Source organism: Palaemon carinicauda, chromosome 12 (genome assembly GCF_036898095.1).
Source record: "Palaemon carinicauda isolate YSFRI2023 chromosome 12, ASM3689809v2, whole genome shotgun sequence".
Lineage (NCBI taxonomy): Eukaryota > Metazoa > Arthropoda > Malacostraca > Decapoda > Palaemonidae > Palaemon > Palaemon carinicauda.
Genome location: NC_090736.1, coordinates 144,921,971 through 144,940,083, shown reverse-complemented (window position 1 = coordinate 144,940,083; position 18,113 = coordinate 144,921,971). Strand labels below are relative to the sequence as shown.

Here is an 18,113-nt window from a genome sequence, read left to right as displayed (position 1 = left end):
TACGGGGGAGAGAGAGTATTTATACCTTGCTGAGAGGGGGGGGGGGTGGGGGGTTTGCGTGTGCGAATGTGTGCATATCTATCAAAATATCTATCCGTCATTTTTAAACAGGTCGCAGTACACTAGTATGGAATATTATTGGTGTAAAAAAAGAAAGAAAAAAAAAAAACTCAAATAGGAAGGGCCAGATATTGAAGGCAGAAAAGATCTTTGGTAGCAGCATGACCCAATGTTTACCTGCTACAGTCGACTATTTTGCACTTCAGTAACTCACATGTGACTGTTAAATATTGAAAAGTTGCTTTTCGATATCGGCTGGTTTTTATGGAATGGTGTTTCTCGGGGGGGGGGGGGGGGGGTGGCGGAATTGTTCCCCTACCTTAGAAATATTTATGTTGGTAAAATTGCTTCTGTTACGTTGGTCTTCGTGTTACAGCAGCTTTCAAATGCTAGGAATTTTTAACCTCATCAGCGAAGTTGGGAGGAGGTTATGTTTTCGCCTTTTTTTTTCCATGTTTCTGTTTGTTTGCGTACAACTTCCGGGTCACTATTTTATTCATAGAGTCGTGAAACTTTCAGGGATAAATTGTTATGTTGAGACGTGGAAGTGATCAAATTTTGAAAGTCCTGGGTCAAAGGTTAAGGTCAAATTTGAGTAAAAGGTCGACCGAATTTACCCTGACCTTAACCCCAAGCTCGCACATTGTTGTCGCACAGGCTTCAATTAACCCTAGGGTCTAATCTAAATTGATTCTGGGAAAGGCAAGCTGGTTCTTCTAGAAATAAGCTGCCGTGGCGGAGGTCAGCATTCTCAGAGTGCTTTTCTAGTTGTTTGATAGAAGGGCTACTTTTTAAAGCTTAATTTGATTTACAGGTGTCTGGTTTTAGTTCCAGTTTCATCAGAATAGATGCTCCCTAGAATGTTAGCCGGGCAAGTCAACCCCCCACTGTGGTGCCCAACCGGGCCTGGGATCGATCTGCTGCCAGTGCGAATGGCTAGGCGGACGCGTTACCACAGTTAGACGAGTTTAAGTCATTAGACTTGTTAATTTTAACCCTTTTAATACCTTGGTGAGAGACGTGTTGTGATGGAAAAGCTAATAGAGGAAAGACAATTAAAAATTATGGCTTTGAATGGAGCAGTACAAATGCTAGCATATGCTAGATAATTTATCACGATTGGGCACCCAACAGCCATGTATTAAACTGTAGGAATAATAATAATAATAATAATAATAATAATAATAATAATAATATTAATATCCCATTTAATGCCCAGCGTAACATATAAGTCACGCTACTTGTATACAATGTTAATGCATGCCACATCTCCACATGATGAAACAGGTTTGAACAGGACTGTCAGTTGTGTAGCCAGGACATGTGAGAACGTGCATGCACAAGTGGCGTAGGCTGCATCAGCTAGTCTGCTGACAGTCGTTGTGCTGAGAAGTAGCTCCTCCGCTAACATTGGCTTTGAGTAAAAGGTGAGCAAGCTTTAAATTTTCCTGCAGGAAATTCTTCTTTTTCATTATTGATATTGTTAAACAGAACACAGTGGCGAATATTATGTGTTGATTAATATTCCCCAACTTTAGAATTTTTTGTATTAAACCATATTCAGTCCAGCGGTAACATATATGTCTCTGTTTCATATATGTTTGATATTATTGGTTATATTCTTTCTAGTTTGTTACTAATGATAAATTTATCTGTTCTTTTTTTTTCAGAGGTCTGACTTGTGCAGAAATTCTAAACATACTAGAAGATGAAGATACACCAGCTGCAGCTGTATATTGAACTGACTAATGAAGATTCGGCAGAAGATGAGGGTGGTCTGATAGACAATTTGTCATGCTGAGGCAGTGTTCCTTGATGGTCGATGCACTACAGAAGATGATGGAGACAGTGAAGAATATAGTAGTACCAGTCATAGTTCACGATACAAGAACCCAAAATGGCGTCGAGGTAATCTTCTCAGTTCGGTAGATTGCATCTTTCCAGAGCCCAGTTATGCAAAGTACAGAGATTTTTCACCCATGGAACTTTTTTTATCTATCTTTTTATGAAGGAGTGTGGGGTATGATAGTTGATCAGACCATTGTCTATTCTAAGTCCAAGAGAGAAACTTCTTTGACCGGTAACTAAGGAAGAATTGAAAGTCTTCTTGGGAATTCTGTTGGTATCTGGTATAGTACCTGTTTCTTTGCGAAGATTATTTTGGTAGAATTCCCCTTTGACAAGAAATGAAGCTGTGTACAATGCAATGAGAAGAAACAGGTTTGAGAAAATTATGCAGTTCATCCATTTTGCTGACAATTACGCACTAATTAAAGCAGACAAATAAGCAAAAGTGTGTCCTTTAGTAAAATTGATTTCAAATAGGTTCATAAGTCATTTTCAACCTGAAAAATCACTTTCACATGATGAAGCAATGATTGAATACTTTGGAAAACATGGATGTAAGCAGTGCATTAGAGGAAAGACCATAAGATTTGGATACAAAGCTTGGTGGCTATATACAGATGATGGATACTGGTAAGATTTGACCCACAGTATATCAAAGATGCACATATAAAGGAAATGTCCAAAAATGAGAAAACATTCGGTAAATGTGCAGCTACTGTTCTGAAGAACATCGACTCACTGCCAGGAGATATGAGACACTTCCCATACAATTTTTACTTTGACAATCTCTTCACTTATTCTCCGTTGTTGAAGTAAATTCAAGACAGAAAATACAGGGGTTCAGGAACAGTAAGAGAAAACAGATGTAAAGGTTGCCTTTGAGGCCAGTACAACAGATGAAGAAGCAGAAAAGAGGAAGCAGTGAATATTTTGTGGACAAGGAAAACAAGATTGTTGTATGTAGATGGATGGATAATTCAGTTGTGGCAATAGCCTCGACAATTCACACAAATGATTCTTCAATTAAGGTGAAAAGACATTGCCAGAAAGAGAAAAGGAAGATAGAAGTTGACTGCCACAAGATCCTCCAAGAATACAGTCAGCATATGGGAGGAACTGACAGGCAAGACCAAAATGTGAACAAGCATCGAATCTTGTTCCGGGGAAAGAAGTGGTGGTGGTGCATATTTACATGGTTGGTTCATGCGACTGTACAGAATGCTTGGCTGTTGCATAAAAAGCCTGGAGGGAAATTGATGCAGTGTGTATTCAAGGAACCACTTGCTGAAACCTACCTCAAAAGGTATGGTGTTCCTCCAAAAGGAAAAGGAAGGCCTCCATCTTACTCAGGACAAGAGGATAAACGTGTTCTGGAGGATATTCGCTATAATGGAATGGAACATTACCTCGTAGAAACAGCAGGAAAGAAACGAAGACGATGTGCAGGTGATGGATGTCAAAAAGTTCCACTATTCAGTGTAGTAAATGTAATGTAGGACTCTGCATACCTTGCAACCTTCCCTTTCACACAAAGTGAATAAGAGTTTGAGGACTTTAGTTGGGGGTGGGGGGACTGCAATAACTTTTATAGAATGTTTTTGTAGAATCCCAAAACAATGTTCATTATATGGAAAATGTCCTTGTATCTGCCTAGCGTAACATATATGTCACATTCTATTCTGTCCTTACTGTGCTAAATAAAATGAAATAAAGACTTTTGGTGTATCATTTACATCACCCTTATCATGAAAATATAGATAAATATAGTTTTAAGAAAATAAATAGTTCGGGCAGATATGGGATAAGGTAAATGCAAAAATACCAAATGTTCATGAAGAGCAGAATAATTAACAATTATTTGTTACTAACTTAAATGTCAGGATGCCTGAAAACTTTAAATCAATCAATCAATTTGTTACTAAAAGAATGCGATTTGAAAAAATTAATGATTATGTCAGGTCTAAATACGGAACCGTGAAGACCTGCAACAACAGTAACAACAACAATAAATATAGCCGGTTCTGGTCAACTGCAGGACAAAGGCCTCAGACATGACAAAATCATCTCTGGGGTTTGGCCAGTTTTCTCACCCATGCAGGCCATGGCGGATTGCTGGCAGCAGGAGATTTTTGTTTAATCGCTGATCGCTCACAGCAAACCAACCTAGTATGGGTGACCCTGACTAGTACAGATTTGTTGATCATGGCAATTCACAAACCTTATCAATACGTTATGCTATCTCTAATCAAAAGGGATATATATATATATATATATATATATATATATATATATATATATATATATATATATATATACACACTGCAACTCACTGTTCTATGGCTTACCAAATTATCAGCTGAAGAAAATTCAGAGAGTACAAAACAGAGCCGCTAGATTAATAAAAGTACTACACAATAGGGAAAGAGTTACCCCTGCACTAATTAAATTATACTGGCTACCGGTAAAAGCGAGAATTGAATACAAGCTACTCTTACTAACGTTTAAGATACTGAAACAAAATGAACCAAAATATCAAAAGAATGCCTGAATAAACTAGAACTAGAAACAAATGTTAACACAAGACACATGAGTGACAAACATAGGCTATCTGAACCAAGAACAAATAGTAAATTTGGTGAAAGGGCTTTTAGCTACTGTGCGCCTAGACATTATAATAAACTGCCAACTGAAATGAAGGACCTAAAGGGAGCAATTGAATTTAAGAAGAAACTAAAGACATTACTTTTCAAAGATCATATGATTTGGAAGATGCTACAATCAAAGAATTGTATAAGTTATGATGAAAATGTTTCGTTAGATGATTAATATGGACCCGCCCGAGAAGTAGTTCACTCGACTTCAGTGAAGGGTTGGATTTAAACCCAAATCAAGAAAACACGAAACACACACACACACATGTATATATATATATATATATATATATATATATATATATATATATATATATATATATATATATATATGGAGTTCCAGCGATTTTGTTAAAAAACTGCACACACTATCGTGAAGCCACTTGCAATACTGCTAAGACAAAGTGTAGATATGAGCGAGATATATGATAAACATAAACTAGCATTCGAGTATATAACTCCTATTTTCAAAATTGGATCAAGACTAGAGGCAAGCAATTATAGACCTGTTAGTCTAACATCACATATTATGAAAGTGTATGAGAGGGTAATAAAAAAGAAAATAATGAATCCTTTGGTTAAAAATAATTTATTTAATAAAGGTCAACACGGTTTTGTAACCGGAAAAAAGTACACAAACCCAACTGGTAGCACACTATGAAAACATATACAAAAGTATGATAAATGAAAAAGACAGATGTGGTCTATCTAGATTTTGCAAAAGCCTTTGACAAGGTAGACCATAATATATTAGAGAAAAAGATAGGAAAATTGATAAAAGAATTTCTACAAAAAAGAAAACAGATAGTGGTTGCAAATGACGAGAAATCAGATGAAGCTCAGTAATATCTGGCGTGCCACAAGGTACGGTATTAGCTGCACTGCTGTTTGTTATAATGATCTCAGACATAGATTGTAACGTTAAAGACTCTGTAGTGAGAAGTTTCGCCGATGACACAAGAATGAGTAGAGAAATTACTTGCGATGAAGATAGGAACTCATTACAAAGAGATCTAAACAAAATGTATGAATGGGCGGAGATAACTAGGATGGCATTTAACTCCGATAAATTCGAATCAATAAATTATGGAAACAGAGAAAGAATGGTATATGCATACAGGGGACTTAATAACGAGACAATAAAAACAAGGAAGCAATTAAAGACCTTGGTGTAATGTTAAACGGGAATATGTTATGCAACAACCAAATAGCAACACTATTGGCTAAATGTAAAGCAAAAATGAGAATCCTATTCAGACACTTTAAAACAAGAAAATCTGAACACATGATTATGCTGTACAAAACTTATGTACGTAGTACACTCGAGTACTGCAATGTGACATGGTACCCACACTACCAAAAGGATATTATAGAAATAGAGTGTACAAAGGTCCTTTCCTGCTAGAATAGAAGACGTTGAGGACCTTGACTACTAGGAAGGACTGCAATTTTTAAAATTGTACAGTCTAGAAAGGAGAAGAGAACGCTATATGATAATACAAGCATGGAAGCAAATCGAAGGAATTACTGAAAACATCGTGGAGCTAAAAATATCAGAAAGAGCAAGCCGAGGTAGATTAATAGTGCCCAAAACTATACCAGGAAAACTAAGGAAGCCACACAGGACAATAATCCACAAGGCACCAGCATCGATAATGCAGCGACTATTCAATGCACCGCCAGCTCATCTAAGAAACATATCAGGAGTGAGCGTAGATGTGTTTAGAAATAAGCTCGATAAATACCTAAGATGCATCCCAGACCATCGAAGACTGGAAGTTGCAAAATACACCGGAAGATGCATTAGCAACTCTCTGGTGGATATAAGAGGTGCCTCGCACTGAGGGACCTGAGGGAACCCAAACATAGAATAAGGCAATAAGGTAAGGCTCTCTCTCTCTCTCTCTCTCTCTCTCTCTCTCTCTCTCTCTCTCTCTCTCTCTCGCTCTCTCTCTCCATACATATATTTATATCTGTGTCAGTGTTCTCAAAAACTGAAATGCCAAATCTCTCTCTCTCTCTCTCTCTCTCTCTCTCTCTCTCTCTCTCTCTCTCTCTCTCTTCATACATATATTTATGTCTGTGTCAGTGTTCTCAAAAACTGAAATGCCAAATCTCTCTCTCTCTCTCTCTCTCTCTCTCTCTCTCTCTCTCTCTCTCTCTCTCTCCATACATATATTTATGTCTGCGTTAGTGTTCTCAAAAACTGAAATGCCAAATCTCTCTCTCTCTCTCTCTCTCTCTCTCTCTCTCTCTCTCCATACATATATTTATGTCTGCGTTAGTGTTCTCAAAAAATGAAATGCCAAATCTCTCTCTCTCTCTCTCTCTCTCTCTCTCTCTCTCTCTCTCTCTCTCTCTCTCTCTCTCTCCGTAAGAATTTTAGCATTTTGGTTTACAGCAATCATGGCAATGGCTTTCATTGCTAAATGCTTTCACTCATACCACGGCCAGTAATGAAATACTATTTTGTTTATGTACCTTGCGCTTACAATTATGAAGTACGCTTTTACTTACAGCCATTATGAAAAAGGTAATAATAACATTTGTAGTTTTTCGTTTATGAATTTGTGTCACACCGGCCAAGGATATTAACCACTTGTTCTGTGCATAAAATACATTTTTTAGTTAAAAAATAAATAATTTATTGGTTGTTCTTCATCCCTATGATTTATTTTCTTCTAAATATCATATTAGACTATGTGAATTTATTGATAAATTTTAAAATTCATATATCGAATAAAATTCCAAAAATTCTTTCAAATTCTAACACAATTTTTTCTGACAGTAAAAAGATAAAATTTTATTTTAATCTTTCTTCTTATTTTGTCATTTTTTTATGAAATAATTTATTTATTGAATTTATTCCCCATTAATATTCACTTCCCTTTAAACAACATAGTCGAATATATTATCTAGTAATAAATCTTAAATTTCATATAGGCATATTACGCAATGTTTCATAAACACTTGCATTTTTTTTTGTGGGGTTAAAAAATAATTCATCCCCATTAATATTTATTTTTTTTTTTAAATAACATAGTCGGCTATTTTACTATGTGATATATCTTACATTCCATATATCATCTAATATTCTTTCGAATTTGCACCAGCCGCCAGTTGAGATACTACCGCTAGAGAGTTAAGGGATCCTTTGACTGAACAGACAGTACTACATTGGATCCTTTTCTCTGGTTACGGTTCTTTCCCTTTGCCTACACAGACACCGAATAGTCTGGCCTATTCTTTATAGATTCTCCTCTGTCCTCATACACCTGACAACACTAGGATTACTAAACCTTCTTCACCCAAGGGGTTAACTACTGCACTGCAATCGTTCAGGGGCTACTTTCCTCTTGGTAAGGGTAGAAGAGACTCTTTAGCTATGGTAAGCAGCTCTTCAAGGAGAAGGTCACTCCAAAATCAAACCATTGTTCTGTAGTCTTGGGTAGTGCCATAGCCTCTGTACCATGGTCTTCCACTGTCTTGGGTCAGAGTTCTCCTGCTTGAGTGTACACTCGGGCACACTATTCTATCTAATTTCTCTTCCTCTTTTTTGTTGAAGTTTTTGGAGATATTTATTTTAATTTCGTTACTCTTCTTAAAATATTTTTTTTTTTCCTTTCCACACTGAGCTGTTTTCCCTGCTGGGGCCCGTGGCCTTATAGCATCCTGCTTTTCCAACATTTAATAATAATAATAATAATAATAATAATAATAATAATAATAATAATAATAATAATAATAATATACTTTTCATAAAGTAAAGAGATCAACAATAATTTACATCTCACCCTTTTTTCGAGATTCATTTCCTATTAAACCTAAAACTTCCAGATTATTTTTCGATTAATCTATCGTTTATGAACCTGGCTCTAACCTACTCTATCTATTCTCAATCTATCCACTCTCAATTATGAATAGTCATTAACCTTCAGTTTATTCCAGGGTCACCCATTCAATTACCGCCCTGACTCAAAGTTGTTTTTGCACTGGACAGAAACCTGACTTTTATATACGCATCTCGAGGAATAAATTACGACTTTTATTCATATATTGAAACAAATACTTCATGCAGACACGTTTAACAAATACTCCATACAGAAACGTTTAACAAATACACCATACGGAAACGTTTAACAAATACACCATACAGAAACGTTTAACAAATACACCATAAGGAAACGTTTAACAAATACACCATACAGAAACGTTTAACAAATACACCATAAGGAAACGTTTAACAAATACACTATACAGATACGTTTAACAAATATACCATACGGAAACGTTTAATATATACACCATAAGGAAACGTTTAATAATTACACCATAAGGAAACGTTTACCAAATACACCATAAACCGTTTAAAGAATACACCATAAGGAAACGTTTAACAAATACTCCATAGAAAAACGTTTAACAAATACCCCAACAGAAACGTTTCACAAATACACCATAGAAAAACGTTTAACAAATACCCTACCAGAAATGTTTCACAAATGCACCATAGAAAAACGTTTAACAAATACACCATAGAGAAACATTTCACAAATACACCATTAGGAAACGTTTAACAAATACACCATAATAAAACGTTTCACAAATACACCATGGAGAAACGTTTGACAAATACACCATAGAAAAACGTTTAACAAATACACCATAAGGAAACGTTTAACAAACACACCATAGACAAAACGTTAACAACTACGCCATAAGAAAACGTTCAGCAAATACGCCATAGAAAACGTTTAACAAATACGCCATACAGAAACGTTTAACAAAGAGAAAAACATCTAACAATTAAAACATATAGAAACGTTTAACAAACACACCATAGACAAAACGCTGAACAAATACACCATAGAAAAACGTTTAACAATACGACATACGGAAACGTTTATCAAAAACATATCTGGAAGAAAACCCTTTCGCTGTCTTCTTATCCAGCGGCTGTTACTGTCAACAGCAGATCCCCTCCTCAGACGAGCGCCAATGAAGCGAATTATTTTTTCCACCTCATCAGGTAAAATGAAACAAATCTTTTCTCATAAAATGGACATACTTAGTCAATTCGAGTATTAATTACCAACGGTTTGGGAAACACGTCAATTAATGTGGCAGTTATGAAGAAAGAGGATTTTTTTTTCTTATATATCTTACTCGTTTTCTTCTATTTCCAGGTAGTAGGTTGGCCTGGGCACCAACCACCCGTTGAGATACTACCGCTAGAGAGTTATGGAGTCCTTTGACTGGCCAGACAGTACTACATAGGACCCTTCTCTCTGGTTACGGTTCTTTCCCTTTGCCTGCACACACACCAAATAGTCTGGCCTATTCTTTATAGATTCTCCTCTGTACTCATACAACTGACAACACTGAGATTGCCAAACAATTCTTCTTCACCCAAGGCGTTAACTACTGCACTATAATTGTTCAGTGGCTACTTTCCTCTTGGTAAGGGTAGAAGAGACTCTTCAGCTATGGTAAGCAGCTCTTCTAGGAGAAGGACACTCCAAAATCACACCATTGTTCTCTAATCTTGGGTAGTGCCATAACTTCTGTACCATGGTCTTCCACTGTTTTGGGTTAGAGTTCTCTATATCTAGTTTCTCTTCCTCTTGTTTTGTTAAAGTTTTTATAGGAAATATTTATTTTAATGTTGTTACTATGCTTAAAATATTCTATTTTTCTTTATTTCCTTTTCTCACTAGGCTATTTTCCCTGTTGGGGCCCTTGGGCTTATAGCATCTTGCTTTTCCAACTAGGGTTGTAGCTTAGCATTTAATAATAATAATAATAATAATGGGGGATTCTAGGCGCCCATGGAAGGACAAATAAATAATTGTCATTAAATGAATGGTTTGGTAAAGGTGAGTGATAATATTCTATTTTCTTCCTCCTCTAGTTTTTTCTAAGTTTTTATAGTTTATACCATCATCATCTCCTCCCACGCCTATTGACACAAAGGGCCTCGGTTAGATTTCGCCAGTCATCTCATACTTCGCGACTCATAGTCCTCAGCCATATATGTCTGAGTCTTCCAACTCTTCTAGTGCCTTGTGGAGCCCAGCCCCAGGTGAACGTTTGGTGAACTACTCTCTCTTGGGAAGTGCGAAGAACAGGACCAAACCATCTCCAAGTACCCCTCATCATGTTTTCATCTACATTTCGGACTCGAGTGATATAAAATATTATTTCAATGTTACTGTGGTTAGAATATTTTATTTTGATTGTTCATTACTTATCTTATAGTTCATATATTTCCTAATCTTCTTTCTCTTATTTTTAAGTTTTTTATAGTTTATATATGAAATATTATTTTAATGCTGTAACTGTTATCAAAATATTTTATTTTGATTGTTCATTAATTCTCTGTTTGTTTATATATTTCCTTGTTTCCTTTTCCCAATGGTCTATTTTTACCAGTTGGAGCACTTGGGCTTATAGCATCCTGCTTTTTCAACTACGGCTGTAGCTTAGCTAGTAATAATAATAATAATAATAATAATAATAATAATAATAATAATAATTGTAATAATTATAATAATAAAAATAATAAAAACAATAGTAACAATAATAATAATAATAATAATAATAATAATAATAATAATAATAATAATAATAATGATGATGATAATAAAGTTAAAGGAAAAGATTTTTATATTAAAAATTGGAAAAAAATTATCTTCAAAATTTTCTTACAAATATATATTTTATTTGTCTTCATCATTTCTGTTATTTACCATTTTATATTTCAAACAAATTTACCATTTTTTTTTATTAATTTTTCGATGTATGAAAAATTACCTTTATGCTGCAAATGAAGAAAAGGCAGCAAAATTTGAGTTTTCCATAAAATAGAAAATAAAAAGAATTATCTGTATTTACCATTTTCATTTTCAAACATAAATGTCTCTTTTTTCAATTTGTCGATTTATGAAGAAAAAAATTGCTGCAAATGAAGAAAGGGCTGCAAAATTTGACTTTTCCATAAAGTTAAAAAAGCCGGAAAAAAAGTGAGCAGAATAAATACAAGACTAAAAAGACCAATATAATAAAAATATGAAAAATAAACAAATGAAAAGGAATAACAAAACGAGAAATAAAAGGAAAATGGTTATTCAAAAAGATTAAAATCTGAAGAAAATGGTGATGTCGAAACTTAAAAGGATATCAAACGCAGGAACAAGGATTCTACAAATTTTCGGAGAGAGGATAACGCCGGGAAAGGATTAAAAGATATATGGGATATTGCGCTAAAGTAGATTTGAACAATGAAAATATTCAGCATATATATATATATATATATATATATATATATCACTAACACTCGTGTATGTATATATATATAATATATATATATATATATATATATATATATATATATATATATATATATATATATATATATATATCACTAACACTCGTGTATATATATATATATATATATATATATATATATATATATACATATACATGTGTGTGTGGTTTATTTGAAAAAAATTAAAATAGTAATAATAATCTCTATATAATGAAGAGCAAGCATCTGGTTTTATATATATATATATATATATATATATATATATATATACATATATATGTGTGTATATATGTACATATACTACTTTCCTGTCACGCTGAGCTGCAACGACAATCTCCCACAAATTGCCCCAATTGCCGTGTGGTAGTTAGGAAAGGGGGAGGGGTGGGAAGGTTTGAATCTATGAGCGTGTATGTGAATATCTATCTAAGCATTCAACCGTCATTTTGTCAGGTCGCGTACAATAATAATAATAATAATAATAATAATAATAATAATAATACAGAGATTATTTCTATTAAACAATCCCCTGGCATTAAGAACTCTGTTCATCAATGAACACTATTTAAATCATATACTTCCCAGGCTGACGTATTTCTATCCCAACGAAAGAAAGAAAAATGCAGTGTCTATTTCACTTCTCTCAAATTCCATAAATCAATCAGTCAATCAATCAACCAGAGGCGATGAATGAGAAAATGCCAGAATATAATTTATATACAGGGTTCAACTATTGGCATTTAATGCCATTCGGGGATAAAAGTGTTGGAGATAGGGAGATTTGAATCAATTTTAATTCATTCATCTATATTATTATTATTAATATTATTATTATTTAATTATTATTATCTATACTGTATATTAATATGATAGCGTGTGTTATTTATTTTGTGTCGCGCTTTAAAGAAAACGGAAATAATTTCATAGTATACTCTTACAAATTCACGCTTTAAAGAAAACGGAAATAAGTTTATGGTATACTCTTACAAATTCACATTAGACTTTGATTACTTAACCAAAACACATCTTATATAGTTTTCCCAATTTTGTCTTTAGCACCTGATTCTTTCTTTAAATATTAGACAAAAAATTGAGTTCTATCAATTTCCATAACCTAGATTATAAAATTAATCTCGGGACATTTTATTCAAACATGTACAGTATAGGTTAGGAACAAGATAATTAGTATTGAAAATATCATTTCGTGTAATTTACACGGGTTCCGCTAGTTGTTATTATTATCATTATTATTATTGGTGGTAGTAGTAGTAGTAGTAGTAGTAGTAGTAGTAGTAGTAGTAGTAGTAGTAGTAGGTAAGCTACACCCCTAGTTGGGAAAGCAGGATGCTGTAAGCCCAAGGGCTCCAACAGGCAAAAATAGCCCAGAGAGGACAGGGAATAAGGGAATAAATAAACTATTATTATTATTATTATTATTGTTATTATTATCATTATTATTATTATTATTATTATTATTATTATTATTATTATTGTTGTTATTGTTATTATTATTATTATCATTATTATTATTATTATTATTACTAGCTATGCTACACCCCTAGTTGGAAAATCAGGATGCTAATAAGCTCAAGGGCTCCAGCCCTGTGAGACAAGGAAACATGGATATAAACAAGCTACAAGTAATGAACAATTAAAATAAATTTTTGCATTAATTATTGGTTAATAAACTAATCCCATTTAAAAATGGACTCAAAACGAAGTTATTTTTTCAAAGAATTATATTTGTATATATATATATATATATATATATATATATATATATACACACACACACACAGACACATATATATATATATATATATATATATATATATATATATATATATATATATATTTGGGAAATCTATCAAAGCATAAAAAAACTATTGTATAACTAGATGTGTAGATAGGTATCAATACATTAATAAATTGAGCAATTAGAGATTTCAGACCTCTGCCAATAAATAGTGCCAACATTTAACTAAAGTCTACGTTCATAGCCTCCAACTTTTCATATGCTGACTGCAGTAGATGGTGGAAAGTGTAATGTTGATCAAGAATCGTGATCTTGATCCGTATTACCTCTGAACTTTCATGGTTTCTTCTGATGTATAATATCTATCCATTGTCCAAATTTGGTGAAAATCCAATGTGTCAATTTGTCTTGATGTAATTTTTAAAATTACGAAAAATGCAAATCCGTATCTAGAATCCGGGTCCCGTACCGGATCATCTCCGAAAGGTAATGGAGTCGTCCATGGGCTGAGATTTATTTAGGTTGGAAATTTCGTCAAAATCCATTTATTTGTTTTGACATAATCTTTAAAATTATGAAAACGGCAAATCCAGGTCCGGTACAGGATCATCTCTGAGAGTTAATGGTGTCGTCCATGACCTAAGATCTTATCTGGGCTGGAAATTTTGTCAAAATCCATCAATTTATTTTGACATAATCTTTAAAATTGTTAAAATGCAAACCTGGATCCGGATCCAGATTATCTCCTAAATTAAATTGGATTGTCCATGATCTAATATTTTTCTTTAGTGAAAATTCCGTGAAAATCCGTTGAGTACTTTTGACGTAATCCTGTCCAGAGACACACACACAAATAAATAAATAGACCGACTCGAAAACATAACCTTCTTGGCGGAGGTAATAAATAAAAATATGGTATATGAAAAAAAAAAGTTTAAAAACAAATATAAATTTTTCATTCTTATAAATCTAGCAAAGCGATATGTAGCGAGTTCGTATTTATTGGAAAAATGAAAACCATGAAATACAAAACATTGGATTGAATTTTTTTTTTTTAATATTTACAGAAAAAAATGAGAAAAAAAAATCAGCTAAAATCGACGATCATATTCAACAAATATATTTTGTTCTTGTGGACTTAATAGTGATATATCCTTGACTGCTGTGACATGAATTCACTAAACAAAAAAGCTTATATACATATATATACTGTATATATACATACATATATATATATATATATATATATATATATACATATATATAAATATAATATATATACAGTATATACACACACACACACACACATATATATATATATATATATATATATATATATACATATATATAAATATATATATACAGTATATACACACACACACATATATATATATATATATCATATTTATTTAATAATGGTAAATACAAATGTATTTTGTAATTGCAAGCACAGGTAACATAAACAAAAAATGTCATGTCATTATTACTAGGGGCTGGAGTGGTAACGTTTGCCCTTAAAAGCACTTACCGAGATTTGCTGAAAACCAGAATTCGAAATTGAGAGAGAGAGAGAGAGAGAGAGAGAGAGAGAGAGAGAGAGAGAGAGAGAGAGAGAGAGAGCAATTAATCGAATTACAGGCTGTCATACCGCGTCTCTTTATAGTTTATATATGAATGAAATATTCGAATGTTGTTTTTGTTCTTAAATAATAATAACAATAATAATAATAATAACAACAACAATAACAACAACAATAATAATGCAAACAGAAGGTCACTAAATCAAAAACGGATATTATTTAATAAATGGAAATCTGTTGTTGATTTAATGCTGTAACTATGGCCGCGGGGGTATATAAAAATCAGAATAGCGCCAAAGTTATCCCTGCGTGTCGTAAGAGACGACTAAAAGGGACGGGACGAGGGGGCTGGGAACCCCCTCTCCTGTATCTACATCCTGTGAGACATCAACAAAGAGATGGAGCTGGGGGGCGAGTGACTGCTCCCCGCACTCTAGTTTTGGGGTGTTTGAATGTGCGTGGATGTAGTACGGTAGAGAGTAAAAGATGTAAAATTGGAAGTATGTTTAGGAATAGAAGGATGGATGTATTGACCTTGTGTGAGACGAATATAAAAGGAAAGGGTGAAGTGATGTTTGGTGAAATTTCTGGTAGAGTGTCTGGGATTGAAAGGGGAAGAGAGAGAGAGGGTGTGGCTTTATTGCTGAGTGAATGGATGACAGGTAAAGTAGTGGAATGGAAAGAGATATCATCTAGGTTAATGTGGGTAAGGGTTAGGTTGGCAAGGGAATGTTGGGCGTTTGTCAGTGCGTATGGGCTAGGTAGTGAGAAAAGTGAAGAAGAGCGGAATGAGTTCTGGAATGAATTAACTAGGTGTATAGAAGGACTGAATAGAAGGAATTATGTAGTTGTCATGGGTAATTTAAATGCTAGAGTGGGTGCTGGAGAGGTAGAAGGTGTCATTGGGAAGTATGGCGTACCAGGTGAAAATGAGAGTGGTGAGAGACTGGTGGATATGTGTGTTGAGCAAGAGATGGTGATAAGTAATAGCTTTTTCAAAAAGAAAAAGAAAAATAAGTATACATGGGTAAGAGTGGCAAATGGAAGAGTAGTAGAAAGGGCATTAATTATGTGCTGATAACTAAAAGAATGTTTGGAAGATTGAAAGACGTGCACGTGTTTAGGGGTATGGCTAACGGTATGTCTGATCATTTTTTGGTGGAAGGAAAATTAGTTGTAGCAAAAGAGTGGGGGAATAGAGTAGGTGAATGTAAAAGGGAGCTAGTGAGGGTTGAAGAGCTAATAAAATCGGGAGTAAAAAGTAAATATCAGGAAAGGTTGAAAATGACATAAGATAAAGTGAAAGTAAGAGAAACTGGCAATTTAGAGGAGGAGTGGAAGTTAGTAAAAGAAAATTTTGTAGGGATTGCAAGTGATGTGTGTGGCAAGAAGGTTGTTGGAAGCAGCATGAGGAAGGGCAGTGAATGGTGGAATGAAGGAGTGAAGGTAAAAGTGGAAGAGAAAAAGAGGGCTTTTGAAGAATGGCTGCAGAGTAATAGTGTAGAGAAGTATGAAAAATATAAATGGGAAAAATGTGGAAGTAAAGCACAAGGTACGTGAGGCAAAGAGGACAGCTGACCTGAGGTGGGGTCAGGGATTGGGTCATTCATATGAAGAGAATAAGAAGAAGTTTTGGAAAGAAGTGAAGAGAGTAAGGAAGGCTGGCTCAAGAATGGAAGAGACAGTGAAAGATGGAAATGAGAGGTTGTTAAAAGGAGAGGAGGCAAGGAAAAGATGGGCGGAATATTTTGAAAGTTTACTGAATGTTGAGGATAATAGGGAGGAAGATATAATTGCTGTTGCAGGTGTTGAGGTGCCAGTGATGGGAGATGAGAATGAGAGAGAGATTACAATAGATGAAGTGAGGAGAGCACTAGATGAAACGAGCGTAGGAAAAGCGTCTGTTATGGATGGTGTGAGAGCTGAGATGTTGAAGGAAGGGGGTGTGACTGTACTTGAATGGTTGGTGAGATTGTTTAATATGTGTTTTGTGTTGTCAATGGTACCAGTAGATTGGGTTTGTGGATGTATTGTACCACTATATAAGGGTAAGGGAGATGTGCATGAGTGTTGTAATTCAAGAGGTATTAGTTTGTTAAGCGTAGTTGGAAAAGTGTATGGTAGAGTGTTGATTAATAAGATTAAGGATAAAACAGAGAATGCAATCTTAGAAATACAGGGTGGTTTTAGAAGAGGTAGGGGTTGTATGAATCAGATTTTTACAGTAAGGCAGAAATGCGAGAAATATTTAGCAAAAGGTAAGGAGGTGTATGTTGCGTTTATGGATCTGGAGAAAGCGTATGATAGAGTTGATAGGGAAGCAATGTGGAATGTGATGAGGTTATATGGAGTTAGTGGAAAGTTGTCGCAAGCAGTGAAAAGTTTCTACAAAGGTAGTAAAGCATGTGTTAGGATAGGAAATGAAGTGAGTGATTGGTTTCCGGTGAGAGTGGGGCTAAGACAGGGATGTGTGATGTCGCCGTGGTTGTTTAACTTGTTTGTTGATGGAGTGGTGAGAGAGGTGAATGCTCGAGTGCTTGGACGAGGATTAAAACTGGTAGACGAGAATGACCATGAATGGGAGGTAAATCAGTTGTTGTTTGCGGATGATACTGTACTGGTTGCAGACACAGAAGAGAAGCTTGGACGATTAGTGACAGAATTTGGAAGAGTGTGTGAGAGAAGGAAGTTGAGAGTTAATGTGGGTAAGAGTAAGGTTATGAGATGTACGAGAAGGGAAGGTGGTGCAAGGTTGAATGTCATGTTGAATAGAGAGTTACTTGAGGAAGTGGATCAGTTTAAGTACTTGGGGTCTGTTGTTACAGCAAATGGTGGAGTGGAAGCAGATGTACGTCAGAGAGTGAATGAAGGTTGCAAAGTGTTGGGGGAAG

The 18,113-nt window shown here is 34.5% G+C and overlaps 1 protein-coding gene across 1 annotated transcript; it reads left to right on the top strand.

Annotated features, from left to right (window-relative positions):
• The first annotated feature begins 2,804 nt into the window (after positions 1-2,804).
• LOC137651113 (piggyBac transposable element-derived protein 3-like) lies at positions 2,805-3,404 on the top strand. Its single transcript, XM_068384250.1, has one exon. It carries the CDS (start codon positions 2,805-2,807, stop codon positions 3,402-3,404), a length of 600 nt encoding a protein of 199 aa, XP_068240351.1.
• The last annotated feature ends 14,709 nt before the right edge of the window (positions 3,405-18,113 follow it).

Bases quoted from the DNA above. Each gene is read 5' to 3' on its own strand.
- LOC137651113 (XM_068384250.1), top strand. From the start codon at position 2,805: ATGAAGAAGCAGAAAAGAGGAAGCAGTGAATATTTTGTGGACAAGGAA.